The following is a 27118-nucleotide window of genomic DNA, read 5'->3' as shown; positions in this document are numbered from 1 at the left end:
TGGCGTTGCGTTGCTGATTGGTCCTATATCGTATACTGTTAAGGTAGTAAATCATTCTATTTAACCTGCACCTCCTGCGATAAGTCTGTCTTTATTATTATTATTAAATGTATATTTTTGTTTAAATAATCTCGGCAGGTCTTATACTGTAGTTTTGCGAAAGTTGTTGGTCCCGTAATTTGCAGCAGAGGAAAAGTGACTCCGTTAGTCCTCTCCTTTCTTCCCTGTGAGAGAGAGAGAGAAAATGAAAACAGCAGTTAGGAGCAAGTCGCATCGATCCGAAAAAAAAAAAAAAAAAAAAAAACATTCCTACAAAGTTAGCATTTGGGAAGGTTATCTAATGCTTACCATTCTATACTTCCATGCAACCTATGCTGTGAGTCAGTGAATGGTGTTTTTTTTTTAATGCAAGTGTGTGTTTTTCTGTGTTAGTGTTTAAAGTGGGGAAACATTTCTGGCAGGCAAACAAATTTCCAACATGCACCATAGGAATTCTGGGCTGTATCGTTTTTCAGATGGTGACTTAACTGCGTCTTTTTGAGCGCTCAAACCAATGATCGAATGTAGTTTGACTGTAAAATAACCCAGAATTCCTACAGAGGAATGCTGTTCTTTGGTCGGCACAATGCGTCACTTTTTTCACCAAAACAACCACAAAGTGTCACCTCAAACCTCAGCGTGAGAGGTTTGAGAGGTAGAATGAATGAAGTTCCCTACCTCTTGCTCTCTCGCTCGCTCTCACGCACGAATCGTTCGCATCACTCACGCAAGCACGTACACAAGCTCACTCGTTGGCACGAAACAGCATACCCACTAGCACAAACTCTCTTGGAATCAAATACAACCACACTGAGACCCCCCACCCCCCCACATTCACAGTAACTATAACACCACCAGACTACATATGGGAGTATTTTGTAGAAGAAGTAGAGTCATGACCAAACAAAACACAGAGGAGACTGATCAAAAACAAAATCCACCCAAAAGTAGCACATTGAGCTGGTTGATTAGAGTTCAATGGGATCAATTTAGTTGGCGTAACTCCATTAGCTAGGAGTTACGTTGAGAGTAAATCACAGATGTAGTGTCAGTTATTGATCAGTATTTATAAAACAAAAAGAGAGAGTCACAACGCACCAAACACAGTCCATAGTCACCACGGTAACCCGCCATGCACTCTCAGCATGGAGGATACATGACAAAGGGCCAAAAAACAAAACTGCTAATGGCAACCATCACAGGCAGGAATATCGCCACAGCAACCAACACAGGCCAATCAACTTACAAACCAACGCTGTGGGAGGAAGGGGGAGCTTTATTGGTTGCTAGGCCACCGTAGCCGTAGCGACGTGGTCTCCGCACGAGTTATGATTGGACGGGGCAGCCTTGGTTGCGGATGAGGTTGTGTTTGTTTGTTTGATTGTTTTTTTGAACAATGACACAGCACAAAAACAATAAATGAAAGTAAAAATTAATTTTTTCCTTTTCGACTATTTTTAAGATCTAATGCTGTTGAGTTATTTAGGTTACAATTCTTTTAATAAATCAATCAAAACAGGATATTCTGGCTAGACTTGTAAGTTTAGAACTGGTCACACATTATAAAGCATAACACTTAGAGAGATTTAGAGAAGAGGCGCTCTGTTATCTTTTCTGGTTTTCCTCACCTGTTCGTCTCAGTATGGGCGGTTGGCGTCTTTAGGCCTCTTGAGCTGAACTTTAAGCCTCTTCATGCCGATCTGAAAGCCGTTCATGGCCTGGATGGCAGCCTGAGCGCTCGCCGGGTTGTCGAAGCTTACGAAACCTACGACGTGAAGGACGTGACCGGCAAGAAGAAAGAAACAGAAGATGAAAAAGCTGCGGAGGAAGCGCGTCGGTGAACGAGTCACCGATGAGCTGCTCGTCATTTAAACCGTTTCAACGGCAAACTTCTGCTTGCAGCTGTGGAGAGATTTAACAGACAAAGGCCAGGTTTCATATGCAGGATTAGGCCTTGGTTCAATTAGGGCATTTAAGTAGCTTTTATAAACGTGCCTTTGAAAAAAACATCTTGAGATATTTGAACATATATCAGTACAAGTTGCTTTCAATTAAAACAGCTCAAACGTGCATTTTAGTCTGGGACTAGGCTTAAGCCTTGTTTGTGAAACCGGGGGTCAATTAAATAAATAGATTGATAATTAAATATGTCATGTTGCAATAAATAAATAAAAGTACAATGAAATGTAAGCATAGATAAATAAATAAGGCATGAAACGCATATTTAATTTGTTCCCCACCCTCAAGACTTTGACCACAACTTTGACCCTGGACCACAAAACCAGTCACATGGGTCAATTTGTTGAAATTGAGATTTATACATCATCTGAAAGCTGAATAAATAAACTATCCATTGATATGTTAGGATAGGACAATATTTGGCTGAGATACAACTATTTGCAAAAATATTTAAACATTGAGAAAATCGCCTTTAAAGTTGTCCATTTATGTTCGCGATTGTGCTGCATTCACTCACAAAAATAAATGTTTTATATATTAACGGTAGGAAATTTACTAAATATCTTCATGGAACATGATTTTTACTTAATATCATAATGATTTTTGGCATAAAAGAAAAATTGATAATTTTGACCCATACAATGTATTGTTAGCTGTTGCCACAAATATACCCGTGCTACTTGTGACTGGTTTTGTGATCCAGGGTCACATATATTACATTATTTTGCGATAAAATACATTGTCTGCATCATTTTATTTCATGTATTTCGTATACCATGAGGTTTTTCATTTCAGGTGGCATTTAATGTCCTTTTTAAAGGTGGAGGAAGTGATTTCTGAGAATCATTGTTGAACACTTTTGACATTTGAAATCAACCCAAACAAACACACACCTCCCTTCATTGCTCCGCCCCCAAAATGCATGAACACGCAATGCAAGAGCAGATGTCTTTATCGTAGCAGAAGTGAGGCAAAATAATTCTTAATGGAAAAAATAAAGCGAAGATGACGAACGAATGACAAGGAAGAACATGTCATGTCATTCAAAATGAACATGCACTACATCAGAGTACATAAAAGCAAGAGTTTGTTGTTATCGCCAGAAGCACAGCAGCTCTAGACAAACAATGACACTCAAAAATGTTCTGTTACTGTAGCTAACATTCCAACAACAGCATATCTTGGTTCTGTGAAAAACCAATGTTACTCGCGTATGGAGCAGAAACAACATAACCTCACGTCCGTTTATGGCCTTCTCGCTTCAGTCTCTCCAGCGCTGGAAAGCTTTTCTAATATTAACGTGGGTCCTAAAGCTCTTACCCTTCTTTTTCCAGTGATATTCCTCTGAGCTGTTCTCTTTTGTAATGTCTCTCAGCCATCTCTCTTTCTACAGTCTTTCTTTAAATCTCACTCTCTTGCTCACTCTCTCTCCTCCCCCCTCATGAGTGGACACGCCCCCTACTGCTCATTGGCTACAAGTGTGTCATGGTGCTCAGTCCGATCCACTTTCAACAGCGTTTCTCAGAAATCACTTATTGCACCTTTAATGTTACATGAAAAAAAGAATAGTATTTCAAAGCGACATTCCGCGACACATTTAATTGAATTTTTTTACATTTAATTTAGTGTGTTAAATCCCTCCACATATTGCATCTAAATCGCTCTTTGGAAATCACTCACCAAAGCATTTGCTCTGATTGGTGGCGCGGTCAACGAACACCTTGGCTGAGATGACGTTACCGAAGGGCAGAAACATCTGCAGCATCTCTGAGTCGGTGAACTCCTGAGGCAGATGATAAATAAAGATATTGCAGCCTTCTGGTCCTGGAGAGAGTTAGCAGAGAGTAGGAATGAGCCAAAAGGAAAGAGGAAGTGCAATACATGAGACCACACGGCAGTTACATGTTTTTTTTTTTAATCATAAAAGGAAGTAATCGTGTTGATATCTGGAAGTAACATGGTGCTTTGAATCTTTTGGCGGCACAGCATGAGATTAGGAGAACAAAGATCGAGAAATATGTTCGATAATAGACTTGGGAATAATCAAAACAGGATGTCAGTGGTCATAGTACCCAGTGAAACAGGAAATTACATTGTTACCTTCTCGTTGTTGCAGCTGCTGCGGCTGCTGGGGTTGCTGGGCAACTAAGGTGGGCTGATGTGGAAATGGTTGACCGACCAATCCATAAGCAGCAGGATATGTAGCTGTGGGTGGAGTAATGAGGTCAGACACGAGACCAGGGTAAAGTCATCTTTTCGAGTGCCATTCTGCAGTCTGTATTTGTTATTTTGAGCAGATAAGACCTTGAGAAAGACAAACTGCTTGCTATAAAAATAGCCTAGCCTTAAATTAGCAGTCCTTCATTGTATCTCAGTAGCAAAAATAACCACTGAGGATGTTGAAAATCTCGATTCATTTCTGTAAATCAGTTCTTTCGACTATCCACGTCAATAAATTAATTCATTCTACAATTCATTTACGTCTTTATCGTTCACGGAAGTCCACATGTAGCAGTTTACATAATTTAAAATGTTTTAGTGAAAATTCGGTAATTACTGCTGTTTATGAATATTTATTGTTAGATTGGTGTATATACAGTAAATAAAAACATGCATATGAATAAAAAAATCTTGTGTTCATTTAGTGAAAACATGAAAAAATGAGGAAAACAGTGTTTGTTTATTGTAACTACATTAGGTTGTATTTTACATCTTGCTTATGATTTTGAATTTTTAACTGGTCTAAGCTGGGGGGTTTTTCTGAAAAAGGGAGTACTATTGTATATTTCACATTCTTCACTGCTTACAAATTTCAGAAGGAGTGTTAGGAGTTGAAAAGCCTCACCCGTGTAGTGTTGCATGCCTGTATACGCCTGCTGGAGAGGATCCAATGCAGGGCTCTGAGCTAAAGAATACACAAATATTGAAAACAAACAGAAGAATAGGATGAGACAATTGGTATAACATAAAAATATTTATACATACATCAGTAAGAGCAAAGTGTGAAGTTTGTTAGCAGAACAATAGCAATAGTTCATAATTTTTTTTTTTTTTTTTTTTATTAAAAAATTGCAATCCACACAACATAATGGGAGAAATATCAGAGTGGCTCATCTGTGACCAGGACAGCAAGTCTTTATGGTGTATCGAGAGCTATAGTATTCAGGGTAATGTCGGCATACCAACACGTAGGACGAACCACATCTAACAGGAGTAACTGTCGATGCAAGAGGAAGCGGATGTCCAGGTACTAACCTGGACTGTATCCAAAAAACATAAAACCACAGATGTCCAACACTCTACAGAATTAAATCTCCTGTTTCCACCAAAACTGTTTGTCGGAAGCTCCAGAGGGTCCAAACTTTGGTCACTCGTGCCAATGCCAAATGTCAGTTTCATTGGTGCCAATAATCACTAATCAATAATGTAATATCACGGCATTCCCTACTGTGTTTGATGGGCACTTGACAAGGACTACCGAACCATTCTGGAGGACCATGTGCACCTAATGGTTCAAACATTGGACCCTGAAGGGTGTGCCTTGTATCAGCATAATAATGCACCAATAAACACAGCAAGACTTTTGACAGAATGTTTTGATGAACATGAAAGTGAAGTTGAACATCTCTCATGGCCTGTATAGTTACCAGATCTAAATATTTTTAAGCCACTATGGGGTATTTTGAAGGAGCAAGTCAGAAAACGTTTTCCTCCACCAGCATTATATAGTGACCTGGCTACTCTTCTAGAAGAGGAATGGCTCAAAATCCCTCTGGCCACTGTGCAGGACTTGTATCTGTTATTCCCAAGACGAACTGATGCTGTATTGGCTGCATAAGGAGGCCCTACACCATACTAATAAATTATTGTGGTCTTTATAAAATACATATGATATAAACATCATATATTGTAAAGCATCACAATAAAATATTCATAAAATACTGAGTATTATTATTAAACAATAATACAATATAGCATTTATAAACACTGGAGGAAGGTCCTCACCCTGATATGGGTGGACACCATTGGTGTAGAGGGCTTCAGTGGCAGACTGGCCATTGGGTGGTGCAGAGACTTGTGGGTAACTGTTGACGATTGGAGGCAGAGCAGGCACAGGTGTGGCAATGGTTGGAGGAGTGTTCGTACCTAGAGCAGAACGACCAATCATGAATACACAAATTCAATCAAATACAAGAAGATTTGTAAAGAACTTGAAATGCTAGATGTGAAGGACCGTATTGATGTTGTAGCAGACTTTCATGTACCTGAGGAGGGTGTGATTGAAGCGATGGGTGTGGCTATGATGCTGCTGGGATTGAGAGCAGCCAACTGTTGCATCTGCACCGCGGCAACCGTCGCCACAGGAGACAGATACGCAGACTGAGCCACCAAGGCCTGCTGTTGGACGAGCTGATTAGGACAACAACAACAACAAAAAAAGTGAATCCAGGACTATGACATATAAAACTTTTAGCAGAGTCCTCTGCAGGGGTTGTACTGGGGTTATTAGGTCAAAGCCATTTCAATTAAAACTTCCTGTGTGTAGAACAGAAAGTAATTATTGAAGTATTTTTGGTTCCAAACCTAATACAACCTCCAGTTATCGCTCTAATCCCAAATGAATCCATCCCAATGTGTTTTCTGTCAACTAAACCCTGGTACATACAGTGGCCCAAAAAATATTTAGCACTTAAGCCACGTTTTATGTTTGAAAGTCATTGCATTAGACAACAAGAATTTAGTTTAAAGACAGATACTGTTCAAAAAGTTGTTCGATTTTAAACACATAAATACACTGACAAAAATATTTAATTCCTCAATGGACATTAAGCTGTTGGTATGAATCTTTTTTATGCAAGGCTGGAATACACTACACGTATTTTAAAATATAAACAGATTTTAAAACACTAGGCATCATATACTTGGTTACAGAGAAAAACTGGGCATCATACACTAAAAGACTACCAAACTTTCAAATTGTTTCAAACACGACAAACTCACAAAGAAACATGCATAGATATATAAATATAGATGCCTCATTAGTGGCTGTTTCTATGGGCCGCCATAGGTTAGACGTCTGCCATATTGGAACGGTCAAAACACCGGTCCGTGAATATTCGAGAGCAAGTTGACTGTGCGTCTGCAACCGTAGTTAGACACATGTGTGAACATCTATATTTGCAATAGACTTCAGCAGATAATTTTGCTAAACTAACACAATACAAAAAGACAAAGCTTCAGCTAACACAACATTAAAAAGATACCATAGTATAAAAACCTGTAATATTCAGTTAATGCATATAAACACATACCAACACATTCTCACCTGTGAACGATTTTTCTTCGGCAATTTAAATCGCGGCGGTTTCACAACCAGAAGCTGCGCAATATACTGAGTTTAATTTATTATGCTTATTCTGTTAATTTACTTTTGCTTTGTTATTTTAGTTGTATTGTATTTTATTGCAACACTGGTAGATAGAGGGCAGCTTTGGTTTCAGAAGCGGCGTGTCATCGCGACGAGTTCATCCGTCAAATCTTTATTAACCGACAGCAGTGTTTATATCTCGGTGTAAAATGGAGCACATAACACTGACGGGAGCAACTCTGGTGGAGAACAGTGACTGGATCTAAAACACTCATATCTCAGTCACTGTAAGTTACCAAAACCACACATGAAATCCCGCAACACACGTTTGTGCAGTGCAGAGTGGCTCTCTCGCACTGAATGAAGTAACGGACAACTCATTGTCCAGTCCGATACTGTTCACACATAGCGTGTGTTTTCAGAGAATGCTGGAATCCTGAATAATTACGGGTGTGAGTTGGGTTATACAATTAATTTGTCACTCCCATAATTAACTGAACTGTGTGTGAACCCGTGTTAAGGACTCAAATACAGGACAGGCAACTGTATTCTGCTGCTGTGTGAACGTGGCCATACACTACGATATGTGTTCTAAAATCGCCTCAAAACAACAAGCGTGTTTTAATATCCTCCGGGTGGATGGAATCACAGTCTGAAGCTAAAAAAAAAATCAGAGTTTGTGCCCACAATGCAATTTTATGTGAAATCTGTCAACTCCGACTGCCCAAAATCTGCAGACTGGCGCAGACTTTCGGCAACTATTGTCGGCTCATCTAGACTGTAAATCAGGGCAAAATTCTGAGCAAAAGTCATGTAGTGTATTCCAACCTTAATATGCACTACTGTTCAAAAGTTTGGGTAAGTAAAAAAATGTTTCTCAAGTCTCTTATGCTCACCAAGGCTACATTTATTTGATCTAAAATGAAGTTTTGATATATTTTAAAATATTATTTATTCCAGTGATGGCAAAGCTGTATTTTTAGCATCCATTACTCCAGTCTTCAGTGTCACATGATCCTTCAGAAATCATTCTAATATGCTGATTTGCTGCTAAAGAGATGGTGTTAGTGCTTACTGCCTGTGTGTATGCGTTGTAGGCGCCCAGGTGTAGGCTCATGGGACTAATGACACCCAGCTGGGAGGCCACTTGCTGCATACGCCTGATTCCTCTCTCCTTCTCTGTGTCTGCAAACTTTACCACCAGACTAGAAGATGCACCCTGAGGGGATAAAGAAAATTCTCATTCTCAAACAACATCAAATAGAAGAAACTAAGAAGTCCTGAGGTGAACTATGCAGTGGGTGATGTTAAAACAAAACACAAAGACTCTGTAGGGAGTGAGTGAGTATATGAACAATGGCATACTGTGTTGTGTTATGCTTGTAGGTGTGATAGTGGGAGGAATCCTGAATGTGACTGAACGAAACACTAACCGGGAGAGTGCGGCTGCCGTGTAGAGCGCTAATGGCCGCCTGTGCTTCTGCATTACTCTGATATTTTACAAATGCACAACCTGCAACACACAACACATCATTAGACAAAGCCGACAAATACATTAGGCTGACATTTTCAACAACAACAAAAAAAAAAAAACATTTTCATGACAAGTCATCAAGTGGGAGTATTTTAACATCCATTTAAACAAATGAAATTAAATACAATGAGCTGAGATTGGTACAAATGCCCACATTATTTCCCAAAGCCTACATCTGTACATATGGAAGAGCATAAGTGAATCTGTTAATGATTTACTACAGCAGGTGCATCTGTTCCATCCACACTCACACGTAATTACCCAGAGCACACACATCCTGTGTAAATCACAGCCTGTGTCGATTGGACTATCATTCATTAGCCAACATATGCGTGGATGACCGAACACTCATGGCTCCAAACCTACTAGTGTTATTTTAGGGATAGGCATTAGGAGTGGCATTTACAGACTTCTAAACTCTATTGGAGTTAGACAACACGTGTCGAGACCCACTCATTGTCGTAATCATACTTTAGATCTGTTGAAATTGACATCTATGACATCTCAAATCATTATCTAGTCTCCTGTATGCTCCATTTAGCCAAGGCTCCAAGACAAACTCCCTGTTACAAATATGGTAGAATTATCACTTCTACCACTAAACATTGCTTTATAAATAATCTTCCCGATCAGTTTCTACTCCTCGGCATTCCAGATAGCTTAGAAGAACTCGATGTTGCAACAGAAACTATTGACACACTTTTTTCCAGCACTTTAGACATGTTTGCTCCTTTGCACATAAAGAAGATTAAAGAAAATAGTCCGACTCCATGGTATGACGAGCACACTCGGGCCCTCAAGAAAGCAGCCCGAAAAATGGAGCTCAGCTGGAAGAAAACAAAACTAGAGGCATTTCGCATTTCGTGGAAGGAAAGTGTTATTGCATACAGAGAGGCCTTAAAAACAGCTAGATCTGCTTACTTTTTGATTCTCTTAGCAGAGAACAAACACAACCATAGGTATTTATTTGATTCAGTGAACAGAGATTCGAATTACTGAACCAAAAACCCCTGCACGTAATAACAGAAAACTGTCTAACACTTGATGGCTGCTCTGTAAAGTCTTCGTCATCAGTTAGGAACCTGGGTGTGCTCTATGATACAAATCTTTTATTTGAAAGCCACATTTCTAGCATCTGTAAAACCACATTTTTCATATTAAAAATATATCTAAATTACAACATATGCTCTCAATGACAACATGAGCAAGTGCGGAACAGTTAGTTCATGCATTTCATGACCTCAAGGCTAGATTATTGTAATGCTCTACTGGGTGGTTGCCCTGCACTCTTAATAAACAAACTCCAGCTGGTCCAAAATGCAGCAACTAGAGTTCTTACTAGAACCAGGACTATGACCATATTAGCCTGGTTCTGTCAACAATGCATTGGCTCCCTATTATACATACATTGCATACATTTTAAAATCTTGCTAATTACTTACAAAGCACTAAATGGTCTAGCTTCTCAGTACTTGAGCGAGCTATTAACGCATTATAGTTCTTTCCGTCTATTGCAATCTCAAAATTCTGGCCAGTTGATAATACCTAGAATATCAAAATCAACTGCAGGCAGTAGATACTTTTCCTATTTAGCACCCAAACTCTGGAATAGAGTTAGAGCCTTGTTCGTGTACACTCTGTCAGTTTAAATATAGACTAAAAACACATCTCTTTAACCTGGCATACACATAACACATTATCAATTTCTATAAGTCAAATTAGTTAAATGATTGTTAGGCTGCATACTGGGAACACTTCCTACAACACCCGATGTACTTGTTACATCGTAAGAAGAATGTCGTCTACGGTAATATTAGTCTGTCTGTCTCATCCTTATCCCGAGGTTACCGTAGTCAGCCGGATCCGGTCCATATCCAGATCAGATGGTGGACCTGCACCTAGACACGACCACAACGCAGCCCTGAACGTCAGCAGAGATCCTGTCAACTAGACAATCCCCTGTGAAGGCATGGTCGACATGACAGCCATCGGCACAGATCGTCAGCAGAGACCACAGGTCCTCCGCACAGACCCTATGGCCAGCTTTGGCTCCATACCAGCGTGATGAATCGATCTTCAAGCAAAAGGAACTGGATGAATTTTTGAATGCCACTGATTCCGATCTGAATTCTGACTTGTGATGCAGCCTGAATCATAATCACACCATGTTCGTTCGTTGGCCAGAGGAGAACTGCCCCCCCGACTGAGCCTGGTTTCTCCCACAGTATTTTTCTCCATTCTGTCACCTGATGGAATTTGGGTTCCTTGCCACTTTCGCCTCTGGCTTGCTTAGTTGGGGACACTTAATATTCAACAATATTATTGAACTGACTATACTGATGCTGTTGTACGAGAACTGAACTGAGCTGGACGATGACGTTATTTTTTGCAGAACTGCTTTAATTAAATAACTGCTGATCTTTACAACAGAACTGAATCAAAACTGAACTGACTTCAGCTGAACAACAGCCAAAATGCATAATTTTCCAGTTATCCCTGTAAAGCTGCTTTGAAACAATCTGTACTGTACAAAGCGCTGTATATAAATAAAGGTGACTTAAATTGACTTGTATTATTCCTTGCAGGAGAAGGATGAAGTGCATGTATTTGAATGTGGTTTGCACACCTTTGCTGGCTCCGTCAGGCCCTCTGAGTACTGTGCACTCCTCTATACTCCCGAACGGCTCAAACATTTTTCTGACATCGGTGTCTGACAGCTGTTTCCCCAACATCCCCACAAACAGCTTCCTGTCTACATACAGAAAGACAGATCATGATAAGTATACATATACTAGACAAATGGCTGTGTAAGATCATGTATCATTTTACAATGGTAATAACCATCAAATTATCTCAGGCAATATTTGTCACTCGATGCTAGTGAGTTTCATGTTGCGATAACTTTATGGCCACTAGAGGGCGCTAGAGGACTGTCCCTTGCTGACCAACACAATGGCACTAGCTCATGTTTTCGGTGTGTATTAATGCAGGATTAAAATGAAAGAACCATTTGCATTGTAATTTGGATTGCGTTGACGTTTACATCCAATAAGACATTATTAAATCAGTCTGTACTCATTCCACATCCATTTAATGGGTTTAAAATGTTGAATTCTTTATTTATTAATACATTTTGTTGTGTGTCTACTTAGATATACTTTGAAGACAAAACTATCCCCATAAGTGAGATAGATAGATAGATAGATAGATAGATAGATAGATAGATAGATAGATAGATAGATAGATAGATAGATAGATAGATAGATAGATAGATAGATAGATAGATAGATAGATAGATAGATAGATAGATAGATAGATAGAGACTTTTGAGTTTTCTGTGATGGCTAGGTTTAGGGGTAAAGGATAAAATATTCAGTTTGTACAGTCTAAAAATCATGTCTATGTAAGATCCCCATAAAACATGAAAACCCAACGTGTGTGTATGTGTGTGTGTGTTTTACCTCCTCGGCCCTCACTGTCCGCTGGCTTCACTTGAATGGGGCGGTTCATCTGAAACACAGAGCACAAGATCACATGATCAACTGTACTTCCTAATCCAGCTCGTTCATTTCCTCTTGTGTTTGTGCGTGCATTTATTGCACAACGCTGGCTGAATGTATGTGCGTGATGTAGATCTCAGGACCTGTCCATCTGCCTCAATATTCCAGAATTAAAAGAAAAATCTCCACACTGGTCCTGCTTCTGTTGTGTTTGTGTCCCTTTATCTCTGCTCTCTGCTCTCTCCATGTAGCCTTTGTACTTGTTTGCCTCCATTTGAGGCCTAATCGCCATCTCTCACGTCCACTTTTATCTCTCATCAAGAATCCGTTTTATGCTTTCTCTCTCCATCACACCTAATCCTGCCCCTCTCTCTCTATTTTTCTCAGGCACCAGGAAAAGCACACACCCACGCGGGATTGGGGAAGTGATGGGATTAAGCACGCTCGCTGGCTAATCTGGATTACAGACGCACGGCAGATTAAAACGGTGAGAGATTCTGTGCTTCTGAAACAGAAGAGAGAAAGAGGCACCAGGGGAACAAGGGAGGAATGGTCATATGAGAGGAAAAAAACATGAAAACAGAATCAGGGAGGGAGAGAGGGAGAGAGAGAGAGAGAGAGAGAGAGAGAGAGGAAATGAAAATGGAAAGGGAAATTGTATATATATATATATATATATATATATAACCAAATTTAACCAAGGTTAGGTGGTTATATATACCAAGGTTATATATATATATATATATATATATATATATATATATATATATAGACATTTACATCATCATTTAAATTAATGCTGATCTTTAGAACTTTTCTATTCAGCTGCTGAAAATTCAGCTTTGCTATCACAGGAGTTAACTATATTTTAAAATGTACATAAATTGGAAAACAGTCATTTCAAATTGTAAGAATATTTCACAATATTACTGTTTTCACAACTTTTGATCCAATAAATGCAATCATGGTGAGCATAAGACACTTTTAAAAACATGAAAAAAAATCTTTCAGACTCCAGACTTTTGGACAGTAGTATACATTTAAATAAAATGACAGTATAACCCCAATTTGCTACAATACTGAAATGTGACAACACCTTATTAGTGGGTTATAAAACTATTACGTCCATATTATTCTCCAAAAACAACCATTAAATGATTGTTAGGACTAAATTCTATTTTACAGCAAAATGAATGGAAAATATAAATGAGCATGAACAGTAGATAGTATTAGTATTGTAATTCAAATGACATTCGCAATTATACGTGGAATTGTTCAATCACTTCAGCCCTAATTTAAATAAATACAATTAGTAAAAGGAGTGGATGAGAGGCAAGGAGAGACGCTCTGAGCTAAATTACCCGAATCAACATAAAAGCGTTAATTATGCAGCAGGTGACATTTCGCCCCAATTCAGATCGCTTGGTTTTCTCCGACCAGTTGCGATCGCTCATTTGGGGTCCGTATTGATCAGGCATTTGCTTGCAATCACTCTCTCTCACGCGCACACACACACAGGGCCATATAAACCATACATAATGACTTTCACTATTTCACAGCACGCCAAAAATATATTACACAACTCGCGGAGAAGGGCGCAAACAGAAGGGCATTTATCAGGATGACTAATGAAGCAGGTCTCATTGATTGTTGCAGTAATGTAAAGCACTGTAAAGATCCCCAACACCCACTATACGTCTGTTCTGGATCAGTTCTTTTGCTTTCCTAGTGTAACTCCCTCTGGTGATTACTAATCTGATCTCAGTGTAAGAGCTTGTTTTGCAGCGCTTAAATCTGATTTGCCCAAATTGCTTTGTTTATCTTCAGAAAACACTGGCGTACAGGGGAAAAATAACTTTTGAGGGTGTTTTATCATTGTGTTGGGGGCAGCTGCTCCCAATTTAGTTCATAAACAAGGTTACTTAATGGTTCTTCCATCACTTTCAGCCAAGAACTTTTTTCTTGAATTCCCTACTTAAATTCATAAGTTCACGTACATTCACACGAGGAGCCATGTTGTGTGGCACAAGATTCAACATCCATCGACGGAAACAATGGTGTTAGTGTGCCATATCTGAACAATACCTTTCAATAGTTTTTTTTAAAGAAATTAATACTTTTATCCAGCAACAGCACATCATATTAATCAAAAGTGACAGTAAAGGCATTTTTAATGTTACAAAAGATTTCCATTTCAAATAAGTGGTGTTCTTTAAAACTTTCCTGAAAAAAAATCATGATTTCCACAAAAAGTTCCACAACTGTTTTCTACATTGATAATAATAAGAAATGTTTCTTGAGCAGCGAATCAGCATATTAGAATGATTTCTGAAGGATCATGAGACTGGAATAATGATGCTGAAAATTCAGCTTTGCCATCACATGAATAAATTAAGCTACATTTAAAATATATTCAAGTAGAAAATGGTTATTTTAAATGATATTTCACAATATTACTGTATTTATGATCAAATATTTGCAGCCTTGGCATTAAAAAATATATATATATAAAAAAAAACATTCTTTTGAACTGTACCGAGTAAGAGCGAAAACGAGATTTGAAAACTGCAGTGTATATAGACCTTATGCGCCAGAGAAACAAGCATGCAGCCATCTTTAGAATTTTGCGGTTTTGCATTAGCTCCGTCTATGGCATCGCTGTCGAAAAAGTAATTAGCTGGTGAAATGGATTTACTTATTGTAGAGTTAATGAAAGTTATCATGAGCACTGTAATGTTTGAAGCGGATGTCATAACAAATGTCAGCAGACCGGGAAGATTTTAAAACGAGTTTAAAACATTCATAAATCCATAAGACCTTTGAAGATCTTTGAAAGTTTAGATCAATGTATTGATCAATCAAAAGAGGAAAAGTGAAGACCTCCTGGGTTCTTTGGAGAGGTTTTCGCAAGTCCTCGTATGACGTTAGGCTGTAAACCCATTTTTTGACCTTTATTTTCAAGAGTGTATAACACACGCCAGGTAGCTGGCCAACTGTTGACTGCATGAGCACTTTGAAATGGTCAGCAAAATGGATTAGGTTAATGACTGTGCCATTTTGGATTCATTTTCGGAAAGGAGCCAACTCACATCAAGGTTGAGGCAAGGGAACAGCTCACTCATTTAACATGCATGAATCAACAAGAAGATGGCACATCAAACCAAAACATTACTGAAAAGCATCATTTCTGTACAGGCTACAGATGCGCTGTGATGTACGAGAAAATCCTTTATGAGCTTTATTCATGTCTTTCCTTGCACTGTGATGAGTCACTGAGCTTCAAGGATTACTGAAAGGAAAAGCAGAGAGAGTGGCAGAGAACAAAAAGGAAAGGGTGAGGAGAAAGGGTACAAAAGGACGAGAGAGACGGGAAGAGACAAGAAATAGTGGGAGAGAGAGACAGAGAGAGAGAGAGTCGTGGCACTGCCACTTCAGGTCGGCACGGCAACCAACCCTCTGTCACCATGACAACGGCGAGACGAGCTACCCAGCAGGTAAACAAGGTTGCCCCGGACGACGAGGGGAGGGGAAGGTAGTGATGGGAAAAAAAGAACAGAGAAAGAGAGAGAGAGAGAGAAAAAAAATAGGGCGATCAAAATGGATGAAAAGTGAGTCTTTGCGAATTTATTTATGAGAAAGGAAAATAGAGAGAGACAGAGATAGACAGATAAAAGTAGCATGTGTAACTGCTATGGTTGCCAAAGCAACAGAGGCAGTGAAGACTCTCCATCATCGGGACGAGAGAAACCTGTTGGCTTCCACAAACGCTGCTCGACTAATAGAACCACACTAATAATTACAGATGATTAACATTCTACAGTTGCTTTTACATTCATTAACTCTACTCTGCTATATACAATACCATTCAAATGTTTAGGGCCAGTTTTTAATATTTTTCAAAACAGTTAAATATTTAAATGCAAAAATAAAAACAGTAATCTTGTGAAATATTACAATTTCAAATAACTGTTTTCTATTGTAATATGAAATTGTAATTTATTCCTGTGACGCAAAGGTGAATTTATAACATCATTAATCCAGTCTTCACCGTCACATGATCCTTCAGAAATCATTCTGATATGCTGATTTGCTGCTCGAGAAACATAATCAACTTATCAATATTGAAAACTGTTGTGATAATTAAGATTTTTGAGGAAACAGTGATGCATTTTTCTTGAGGTTACTATGATGAACGTCTTTACTGTCATTTATGATCAATTTAATCATTATAGAATAAAATTAATATCTTTAGAAAATAAATGAATGGTGATACCACTAAGCATTCATTATGCTTATGAACAACATAAACCAAAAGTATACAATATTGCGGTAGCACCACTGACATTAATTGACAATAAATTATAGTAAATCGTTAAATATTTTAATAAACTACAGAATGAAACATTCAAAAACAACAGGAAACCAAGGACCAATAAACATAGGCTAATGTTGTGTACAAAAAAATATGCAAATCGTAAAACATCCACACACAAATAAATGCAATCCTTCAATATGTGTTGTAGCAGGAGAACACAATTGTCTGCTTACAAAAATAGAAAATACCAAAAAATATATATTCATGTAATATCCTTCCGTACATGCCATTAGAAGCACAGGTCATAACTTCTGCTTGGTTCATCTGCCAGCATAAAAAAACTCAGCACACACACACTTAATCTGCGCCTTGATCTGAGGCCAGGGATTTCACTGGGATTATGGGATATTAAATCCATAGATTATTGAATCATCTGACATTTACTCTGCCGCCACCCTCCATGTAGTGCCTCGAACACGTATACAAACAAATCAGTGTTTGACCTGTAAAATAGCTATATGCTTATGCATCCGAAACAAAATGTGAAGAAGACACACCCAAATTTGACTGTTCCATTCACACAAACAACTGCACAATATGAGCAAAATTCAGAAAGCCAGTGACTCATAAGAGCTCAAAAATCAGATCACAATTCACATTCACGCACACGCTACATGCCTGCAAGGCATGCTGTTTGTTCATACTCCCCAAGTTTCTCTGTGCATGGAAAGAATGACTGTGTGTGTGTGTGCGTGCGTGTGTGTTTTGCACTCAAGCTAGCTCAAGAGGATCTCTCTTGCGACTTGTCAGTGTGTGTGTGGTGGCAGATGTTAAATTAGGTGTGTATCCACACAAAGACTATTCTCAATCTTGCCTCTGTACCCATCATGCAATGCTGGCCATTGCATTGAGCTGGTTCCCTAGCAACCCAGCATCCCTTGTCCCAGCCGTCTCCTGGCAACAGGACCTGCGACCGTAATCAACCTGCGCGCCACCCCACCCCCAATATATTCCACTCTCTTTCTTTTCAATCTCCTTTTCTAGCTTATTCTTTCAGCCGCATCCATTTCCCATTTTATAATAAACACGGTTACATCAGAAAGACGGTCCCAAAATATGCCATTTCATGCCCATTAAACATGACAAAGATAACAAGATACTGATGTGTCTTATACTCAAACACAAAATTCGACATCAGTTTTCATTCGACACCAATTCAACATAAATATATATGAATGTGTAAGGGAAAATGCAGTGTTATTAAGAAATAACACAGCACACTGAATACAAATATTCCATTATTATTGATTAATTATGAGGTCATCGAAACTGCACGTATGATAATCCTATGAGAATTAGAAAAAGGCCTTTTAATAGCATGTCATGCAGCTGTTGCTGCTTGAAAAGTCACTTCAATTACTCTCATTAGACGATGAAACACCACCTTGGCTGGACGATTAAAGCACCTAAAATCTTCATTCTTGAAATAATCAATAAGCTCTAATCAATTCGCCTGTTTCAAACGTGCCAATCGCTAGACCGTAAGCAATTACAATAGTAACACAGACATAAAAACTGTCAGCGTCAACGCCTGCTTAAATAGAAAAAGATGGACAGAGAGAGAGAGGGGGGAAAAGCATGTGTGGAGATGTGCATTGGTTGGGCTTGCTAACTCAATATGCATATCAAATTCTGAATGTGACACATTCAAACAAACAGACCTCATATGAGCGATGCTTGCAATAGCGCTGATGTCTAACACTCTGAACACGCAGTCAAGTCAACATTGGAGGAACTGTCTTGTTGATTGAGACGGGGTGCTACTTTATTTTTGTCTATGGGAACCAAATGCCAAGCGGAAGAGAAAAGAAATGGATTAAAGTAAATAATGATCAACTTGGCTCTCAGTTTGTAAAAACGAACAAATAAAAAAGTTATAGTAGATTAAAATCATTGTGTGGTTGCCCCATTGACTTCCACTGTAACTACTGTCTGTGGTTATTTTAAGTATGTTTGTAATTAACACTTCCATAGTGAATATTCTTCATTTTAAACAGCTGTACGTGGTAAAAACAGGTATAGAATATTTTGTCCGGTTTCACAGACAAGGCTTAAGCCTAGTCCCAGACTAAAACGCATGTTTGAGCTGTCTTAACTGAAAGCACCTTGCAATATTTTAAAATATGTCAGTGCCATTGTTTTGTCTCAAGATGCACACCAGTAATATTTTTAATATTTTTAGTTTATAAAAGCTACTTAAATGTCCTAATTGAACTAAGGGTTAGTCCTGGCTCAGTCTAAGCCGGTCTGTGAAACCAGGCCAATATGTTTTAAAAAATGATCATGGACACTTCAAATTGAAAATTCGATATGTCCTTATTATTCATCAGGAAATCTGCACATGCCATATTTATCATTTAGTGTCTTTATGGCTTTTCCTGAGCAACAATATTGATCTGGGACACATTCAGAAAGAAGACAGATTACAGCCAGCAAACAAGCTCTTAAGATTACATGATTTATTGCAGACAATGAAAACCAACCAAATCAAGAGAGGAAGTAGGATGGACCCAAGGGGATCTGTTGTTTGGGACTTTATTATAATAAATGTCTGAGCATCTGAAACCCTACCACACACAACAACAAAAAAAGTGGATGAAAATGGCAGTTTTTGCAGTTAACTACGCTTTGAAAAGTAGAAAATGTCCATTAGCTAGTTTAATTTTAGTCTCAATGGTGTGAAAAAATCTACTGTGCACAGTGGATACATGTCCATCAGATTAAGTTCTGCTCTCACAGAGTGTGTAATCATCAAATGCCACACACACACACACACACACACTTACTAGCAGATGTCTGTCTTTAAGCTCATGGACGTCCGCCGCCTCCCCCCCCCCCCACCACCCCCGGCTCATTATGTCAAATTTTCTTTCATTTCCCCCCTTCCCCCAATTCACCCCTCAATCTTCCCCCCTTTTCACATATCCGTCCAATTTCTCTTTAATTAGACCTACTTTCACCTCTCTCCCTCTTTCACGCTCTCGAACCCTGTAACCCTTCAATTCATCTGAACAATGGACTCATCCTGCCTGGATGTGAGTATAGACACTGACACTAAGTCAAATATACTTAATCGTGCATTTCTGGAAAGGAAACGTGTGCGCATGCAATTCCGCATCTAAGTCGTCAGATCGCGTTAGTCTGATATGATCGCTTGGCTTTTATTTGTGTACAAAGTACAGTAACATGAGTTTGCACTTTCTTACACAGAATCCAATTGGATTTTCATAGAAGTACATTTCACATGTACACATAGTTTAAGTGTAGTGCACTTACTGTATTTGTAAAAAGCATACACTGAACAAAACATGACACATATTTTAGGGTATACAACAACCAATCTTATCTTATTTGACTTTCCGGGTGCCCTAAACATACTACGACGTAAATCAGAATCAGCACATTGTACTAAACTACAAACAAACATCCAGACATTCACTCTCACACACTCCATCCCCCTCTCTAATAACACCTGCCCTCCCTTCCCCCACAACAAAGGCACAACAGACGCTCTTTTAAACATGCGTTCAGACGCACAACAACTCGTCCCAAACATGAAAATGCCAAAAATGCGTGCACGCCAATTGAAACGCTAGTTCGATAGGGACGGGCGTAATTTGATGCTTTGAATCATAATTATAATAGTAAAAACAGCATTAATAGTGCAAACAGAAGCTATCTGGTCTGATCATCTTGCTTTGTCACAATTTTTTCTCTGAGGCAGGAGTAAGAGTAAAGCTGTTCCTGAAACAGCAGATAAAACAAACCACAAAAAAACTCAGTGTGAAAGCTGATATTTATCTTAACTGAAGTCAGATAGAATCCAGCTGAGTCACATTATACCATAAATCGCCAACACAACAACTGTCTTCCAAATTCATCTGTTTTTTTAGCCTTGTAGTGCACTAGCTGCAGTTTTTTTAAATGCTAAAAGGAGGCCAAAAAGAGTACGATTTGAGATGTGGCCAATTCTCAAATGGAGGAAACGAGCAAACGAAGGTGTTAATGTGTATGTTTAAAAGCTTGAAGGAACGCGTGCACGGCTGAAGTATCGCCCGCCGCTTTGTTGTGCCCGTGCAAGTGGGGCCGTGTGATAAACAGAGCTATAAGCAAACACGTTGGGATGGCAACGATAGGCAAAGAGCGAGAGATAGGAGAGATGGGGAAAGATAAGAGGAGGGGGAGGAGGAGGAGATCATGGGATCGGAAAACCAGAAAGAGGACTCCAGGTCTCCATTCTCCTCCTCTGTCTACAATCACTGCGAGCCTCTCACCTGAAATTAAACATAAGGCCAGGTGCCACTCCAGCCATGCCATCTGTTCAACCCCTCCTCCCTTGTCTGTCTTAACCTCTCCCTTCAATACAACGCTCTCAGTTGATCTTTCATTCAGAGTTTCAATAGTAGCGAAATTAGAATATTAGAATGTTTTTTGTGAGGCATTTTTCACTTGCCCAAACAGCAGTCTAAAATAATTGCATGAAATATGATTATTACAAACCCAAAACACATTTGTATGTTTAGAATTTCAATTTCAACATTTTTTAGGATTGTTAAGGGGTTTTTTGTCATTTAGGACACAATGTGTGTATGTAATGGCATATGCAATATGCAGTGCTGTCTCACTCTTTACTTATATAGTGATTAGTGAGTGTGTGAACAAGACAGCAGTTTTAGACACAAATTCATGAATAAAATGCACCTCATGAGGTCAGCATCATGGTAAGATGTAAGTGTGTGTCCACATTGAATTTGGGTCACAAGAATGGTGTGTTCGTATATACTGTATATTACTTGTTTGCAAGTATGCACTAGTATTTACTTGTATTAATATTACATTAAGGTGTTATAATGAGTATATATATATATATATATATATATATATATATATATATATATATATAAGGGAATTAAACTGCATTTTGTAAATTCTGAGAGTTTGAGAGTTACAATGACGACTGTGGCGCATCCTCAGACAACACAGAGGACCACTTGAATAACCCCTTAATCTTGTCTCTCTCACTCTCATTTAATACTAAAGGTTAGGAAATATTATCAAATTTCAGAGAATAAAAACTGCTACTCAAATGCTTTAACGTCCAACTATTGTGTTTCAAGTGAATGCTCATTTTATTAATAATTTTAGCATAGTAATGTCATAGTGAAGTTGGTTACCTGAGGCCCTGTTTACAACTGGTATTAAGATGCATTTTGGTCGATCGGATCACAAGTAGACAAGGCAGATACATATTCGTTTACACCTGGTGTTTTAATCCGTCTCTTTTGTCCACCTTCAACCACTTCTGTCCTGATTTCTTCAAAGGGAGGGTCTATGGGTGGGTAAATGTATGGGCTTCTTCAGATCTTTCGAGCTAATGAACGAAATAAGCTCAAGCAATTTACATATGAACACAGAAAACAAAAAAACATATGGAGAGCAGTAGCTTTCGTTTCTCCTCTGACACTCGCCGAACACGGTGAGTGCGTGTTAGAAATCAGGAATGGAGAGAAAACATCATGCTTGGTACGTTTTTCGTCTTCAAACCATTCTTGAGTCTACAGCTGATGAAGTTGCGTCTGGCAAGCACGCTTCCCATTATGTTTACGCATTAGCTCAGTAGACGGAGAGTAGGCGGTCTTCTGTGGCTGTTCGAACGCATTCGACCACGAGCGTTTACTCTACGAAAGCAATCCTATCTAATGCTTTTTTGACTACCTCTGGAAGTGGTTTGAAGTGGACAAGCTCAAAACATTTTAGACACCGTTTACACCTGTATTTACTGTCGTCCACTTGTGATCCGATTGACCAAAACGCATCGTAATACCAGGTGTAAGCAGGGCCTGAGATACCTACCTGAGATCAGCCTGCTGTGTGAAAGAGCCTGAAACATTTGAATACATATTGTTATGATTTATTTATGTATTTGTTTATTTATTTATATATGTATTCAGAGTTAAGAATACTGCCTTTTCTTTGTGGCTTTGAATACTATGTTGAAATAAAGATAACACAGTGGGCCGCTTGAATGACACCTAACTCTTGTCTCTCTCACTCTCATTTAATACTAAAGACAATCCTCATCCCCCCTGGAGGTCCACTCAACAGATGAGAGTTGTCTTTAGTATTAAATGAGAGTGAGAAAGACAAGAGTAAGGGATCGTTTACACAGAACGTGTTTTTCCATTCCACTGCGCTACTTTTCCATTATTTTTTACGTCTTTAACCTTTGCACCTTTGTCTTTTGCAGCGTCTTGCGCATGACACAGCATTCTAAAATCACGACGCTCAAGTTAAAATGAGTTCAGTTTTTAAATGAGTTCAGTCTCTAGACCTTGCGCTTTTGTGAAAACTAGTACACACATGCAAACAACAAGTAATATACAGTATGTACAAATAACACAACGTTCTTGTGACCCAAATTCAATGTGTGGGAGGTCACATAAGGAGAGGCATATTTTCAACTTCTTATTCCCCAATGATAGCTACTCTCAGTAGAAGAAAGCGAACACTAAGTTGTTATTATAGCAACTTATGTAGAAAATTTGAATATTAATAGGTATAATTCACCTCAAACATTAAAATTCTGGCATCATTTACTCAACATGCAGAACACAAAAGAAGATGTTTCGAAGAATGTTTAAACTGTTGTTGTCCAAAGTAACAAAAAACAAAGATTAAAAATTGTTTACATTAATTGAAATAAATCTGAAATAAAACAAAATAGAAATATTAGATGAAAAACTTAAAAACCTTAAATGATGGGGGGAAAAAGAAATGTTGCCTTGGCAGCTAACTGAAATAAAATAAGTTTTAGTTGAAGTACAAAAATTACTCAAATTAAAATACAAATAAAATTAAATGCTAAATTACCAAAACTAAAATGAAAACTAAAACTATAAAACAAATTCAATCTAATTCAAAATACTATTAAATACAATAAAAATTATACTAAAATGAACCTGCCAATGGGATCCAAAAGGACCACAAAAAGAAGAAGAAGGTTTCATGAGGGTGAGTAAATGATGACAAAATTGTCATTTTTGGTGGAATTATCCCTTTACTTACACTATTTGAACAGGCGGATACGTTTCATCACTCGCAAATTGACAATGCAAACAGTGAGTCTTAAAGATCAAATCTGGAAAATAAATCTGAATTCAGCCTAGTGTGAACAAAGCCTGAGGGGAAAAAGAGAAAAAGTGAGAAATTAAGGTTCCAAGCCAAATTCGGTCTTATCTTATCTGTCTTTCTCCCCTCGTCGTGGTAACAATTCCTATCTCACCCGCACACGCACTCTAAACACACATCACGCAGCGTTGCCGGAGCGATTCGCTATGATTGACAGGCTGGGGGCGGGGCTTGCTCTGAATGGCAGGTGCCATGAGCTGGTAATAATGCCACACAGCTGGGCTTTCCGTGTGTGCGTGAAAAAAGAATGAAAGAGAGAGACAGAGAAAGAGGAAGAGAGATTTCTCTTTAAGAGAGAGGGGGGGGCTGTAGTTCTTAATAACATGGTTCCCTTTCGTACCTCAGGGGGGAGGTTTGAACACCGTCTTACCAGGCTTAGGTGAGGGGGGCAGACTAATAGAAGGATGGAGGGACAGAGGAGGAGGAGAGAGGATTTAAAGCCGAGGGAACCCGCTGATCTACGCCTGGAGAGGTCGCAAAGGTCAGACTACTGTCATGCTAATAATGGGATTTGTTCTGGAGTTACTCTTGAGCACACATGCGCATAACGTTACGCACCATAAGGAAAAACAATCTAAACAGATGCTCGCAAACACTGGTTCTCGGAAACTAAGGCACAACGTGGTCTCACTTCAATTTAATTTTGTCGCTTTTAACACTACTCAGCCAGTCTTCGATGTTACGTGATGTGACATACGGAGTAATAAAGCCATATATCCCTTCATTAGCCTACGTCTGGTGGGACCACAATTGGCTCGGAGTCTGTTCAGATGCACCAGAAGCTTCTGTTTGGCCGCTCAGTCCACATCGTGTCTCTGCTTTTACGGCGTCTTCGCATGCAGCTTCCTCTTGTGCAAATTAAACTCGCTTAAATAGAATCTGAGGGGAAGCAAAAGATTCCCTGTGGGTTTGCTTGCTTCAAGTCTAATCAACAGGAAAAAAAAAAAAACATCATGCGAGCACTGAGCGTATAGTTGTATTAATTCCTCATTATATCTCAAAACAGACCATATAATCTCATCCTCGAGTTCTATACGTTGACGTCAAGAACATTCGACTCGCGACATCGCTCATAATGATCCAGTACATCTGGCAAATCTAAAAAAGTAGGTGATTTACGGATGAAAACATAAAAAGGCATTAAAAAAAGATGAAGAGATTGGAGGTTTCTGAATTTACAGGTTGCCCGTCACGGCTCTGGTACGGCAGATGGCCTAACAGCTAATCAACGACTTCAGAGAGCGACATGATCGCGGATGCCTTCAAGGATTGTGCCCTCCTACATACCTAATTAAAGTCTGTTCAGTCAACACAGATTTCCACAGATCCTGTTTCCTGAACCATCTAATGTGTTGTTTCTACTTTTAGAAACAACTTCATGTTCCCCCCACTGCGAAAAGTGCTTTATGATAAAAGATTTATTCTATATGCAGTCTGCTATATATAGACAATTGGAAATGTTTGTCTGATTTAAACAAATCAATTTTTTATACAGCCCCGTCTCTGCGTTCAGGTCATCAACAGCGACAACTCACCCCAGGCAATGTCTTCTGCTCGTGCAGTGCATTCTGGGCCTTCAAGGCTGACTCCCTCGCACAGTACGTCAAGAACGCACATCCTGAAGGAACAAGAAAACAACGTGGGATGCATAAATAAAAATATAGCATAACCTAAACAGTCCATGAATATTAAGCAGTGTTTTGCGAGAATAAAAGTATTTGACAGCTGTGACTAAGAAATAGATGAAAGAATGCATCTCTCTCACCACAGATGCATTTTCTGAGAATAGATTTCTTTAGAAAGCTAGACCGTTGGAAGCAAACTCAAAATGAAGTAGAAGGAAATGAATGCTGTGTCAAACTAAAGGTTAAAGTTTCTACACATTAAAACACAGTATGTGTCCTCTCTAGATGCAGTACAAGAGACGTTTCTCTTCAGATATGAAAAGGAATCTCATCTAGCACCATTAGTCTTACATCTCCTCTTGAGACTGTCCGTTCAATAGAGCCGAGTCAATCTCGTTTAATTACCTTTGTGCATTCCCGTGTACTTGTCCTTGATCACCGTGAGCTCATAGATCTTCCCAAATTGCTCAAAGATGGGCTTCAGGTCCTTCTCCTCCAGATTCCGCGGGATCTGGCCAATGAAGAGCTTGATGGCGTCGGCCTCCTTCATTAGGACAGTTTCCTAAGGGGACGGAGCGACAGCTGCGCCCGGGGTTTCAGCACTGGAGAGCGGCTCAGCGGCGGAGGAAGAGTCGCGGTGTTAAACTCGAGTCCCCGTGGAAAAGGGTTGAACCGTGACAGCTCTGCGTAGAACAAAACACATAACGCTAAAATACTCGCTAACACTTTATAATAACTCCCATTAACAAGATTTATATTTGTAAAAGGACATGTGATGCTTGTAAAGTAGCAAACGTAAAGCGTTAAAGACCGTCAGGAAGGGAATTTTATTGTGTTTACAACACAGTTAGCCAAACGTTAAGTATTTGAAAGAGCCTTTAAACATAACACTAAAGCTTTTATCATATATCTGTGAAATATAGAACGAATAAAGTGTGTTTAAGTTTTGCCATTATACCGTGCGCGTGCGATAAAGTACAGGAGCGGTCTACTGTTGCTATGGTTACCTCTTCAAACCATTCCTTCTCGTGAGCGAATATACGAAAAATATGGTCACTGACTAATTTGCAACTTGTGGAAACGTTTTAAAATAATTTCATATGCATTATTAAATGTAAAACATCAACGTTTAAGACCTCCCGGCCTGCAATATGAAGGTACTTTAACTAGATGTAAGAACGAAAGACCACTCAATTCAATATGCAAATGATACAAGAAAAGCCACCAATCGCCATGCCAGAATTACAATCTTCCATGTCGGTCGATTTTGAATGGTGAAATTCTCACACAATGGGAAATCTTACAAGTTCTAACGTTTATAATTAAAACAGATAGCACACCAAAGCTGAAATAATCTACTAAACAAAGTCTTAATGAGCGTTGATTGGTTTGTGCTGAATTAATTGCATAATATTATGGAGGACAATAAAGATTTCAATACATCATAAATGTCCAACATCATACAATGCTTAGCAGATTTGTGGTGTAAATAATAACATTTCTAGCTGTTTCAATATACACTAATGATAT

General features: G+C 38.9%; 1 protein-coding gene across 2 annotated transcripts; it reads right to left on the bottom strand.

Moving 5' to 3' along the window:
- Nucleotides 1-147: 147 nt before the first annotated feature.
- celf3a (cugbp, Elav-like family member 3a) lies at nucleotides 148-26271 on the bottom strand. 2 transcript variants are annotated; one of them, XM_079879571.1, is made up of 13 exons: nucleotides 25994-26271; nucleotides 25499-25581; nucleotides 12362-12410; nucleotides 11527-11652; nucleotides 8800-8879; nucleotides 8442-8585; nucleotides 6264-6408; nucleotides 6004-6144; nucleotides 4844-4903; nucleotides 4099-4203; nucleotides 3679-3822; nucleotides 1668-1804; nucleotides 148-224 (listed from the first exon to the last, which is right to left on the bottom strand). In XM_079879571.1, exons 1-12 carry the CDS (start codon nucleotides 26136-26138, stop codon nucleotides 1677-1679), a joined length of 1350 nt encoding a protein of 449 aa, XP_079735697.1. In that variant the 5' UTR covers nucleotides 26139-26271; the 3' UTR covers nucleotides 148-224; nucleotides 1668-1676. The 2 variants fall into 2 exon arrangements, with proteins under 2 accessions (XP_079735697.1, XP_079735698.1); XM_079879572.1 differs by lacking the exon at nucleotides 148-224 and adding an exon at nucleotides 1299-1385.
- Between the last annotated feature and the right edge of the window lie 847 nt (nucleotides 26272-27118).

Source organism: Squalius cephalus (genome assembly GCF_949319135.1).
Source record: "Squalius cephalus genome assembly, chromosome: 8".
Classification (NCBI taxonomy): Eukaryota; Metazoa; Chordata; class Actinopteri; order Cypriniformes; family Leuciscidae; genus Squalius; species Squalius cephalus.
Note: the sequence above shows the minus strand (reverse complement) of the source record. Positions and strands in the feature narration are given on the sequence as shown.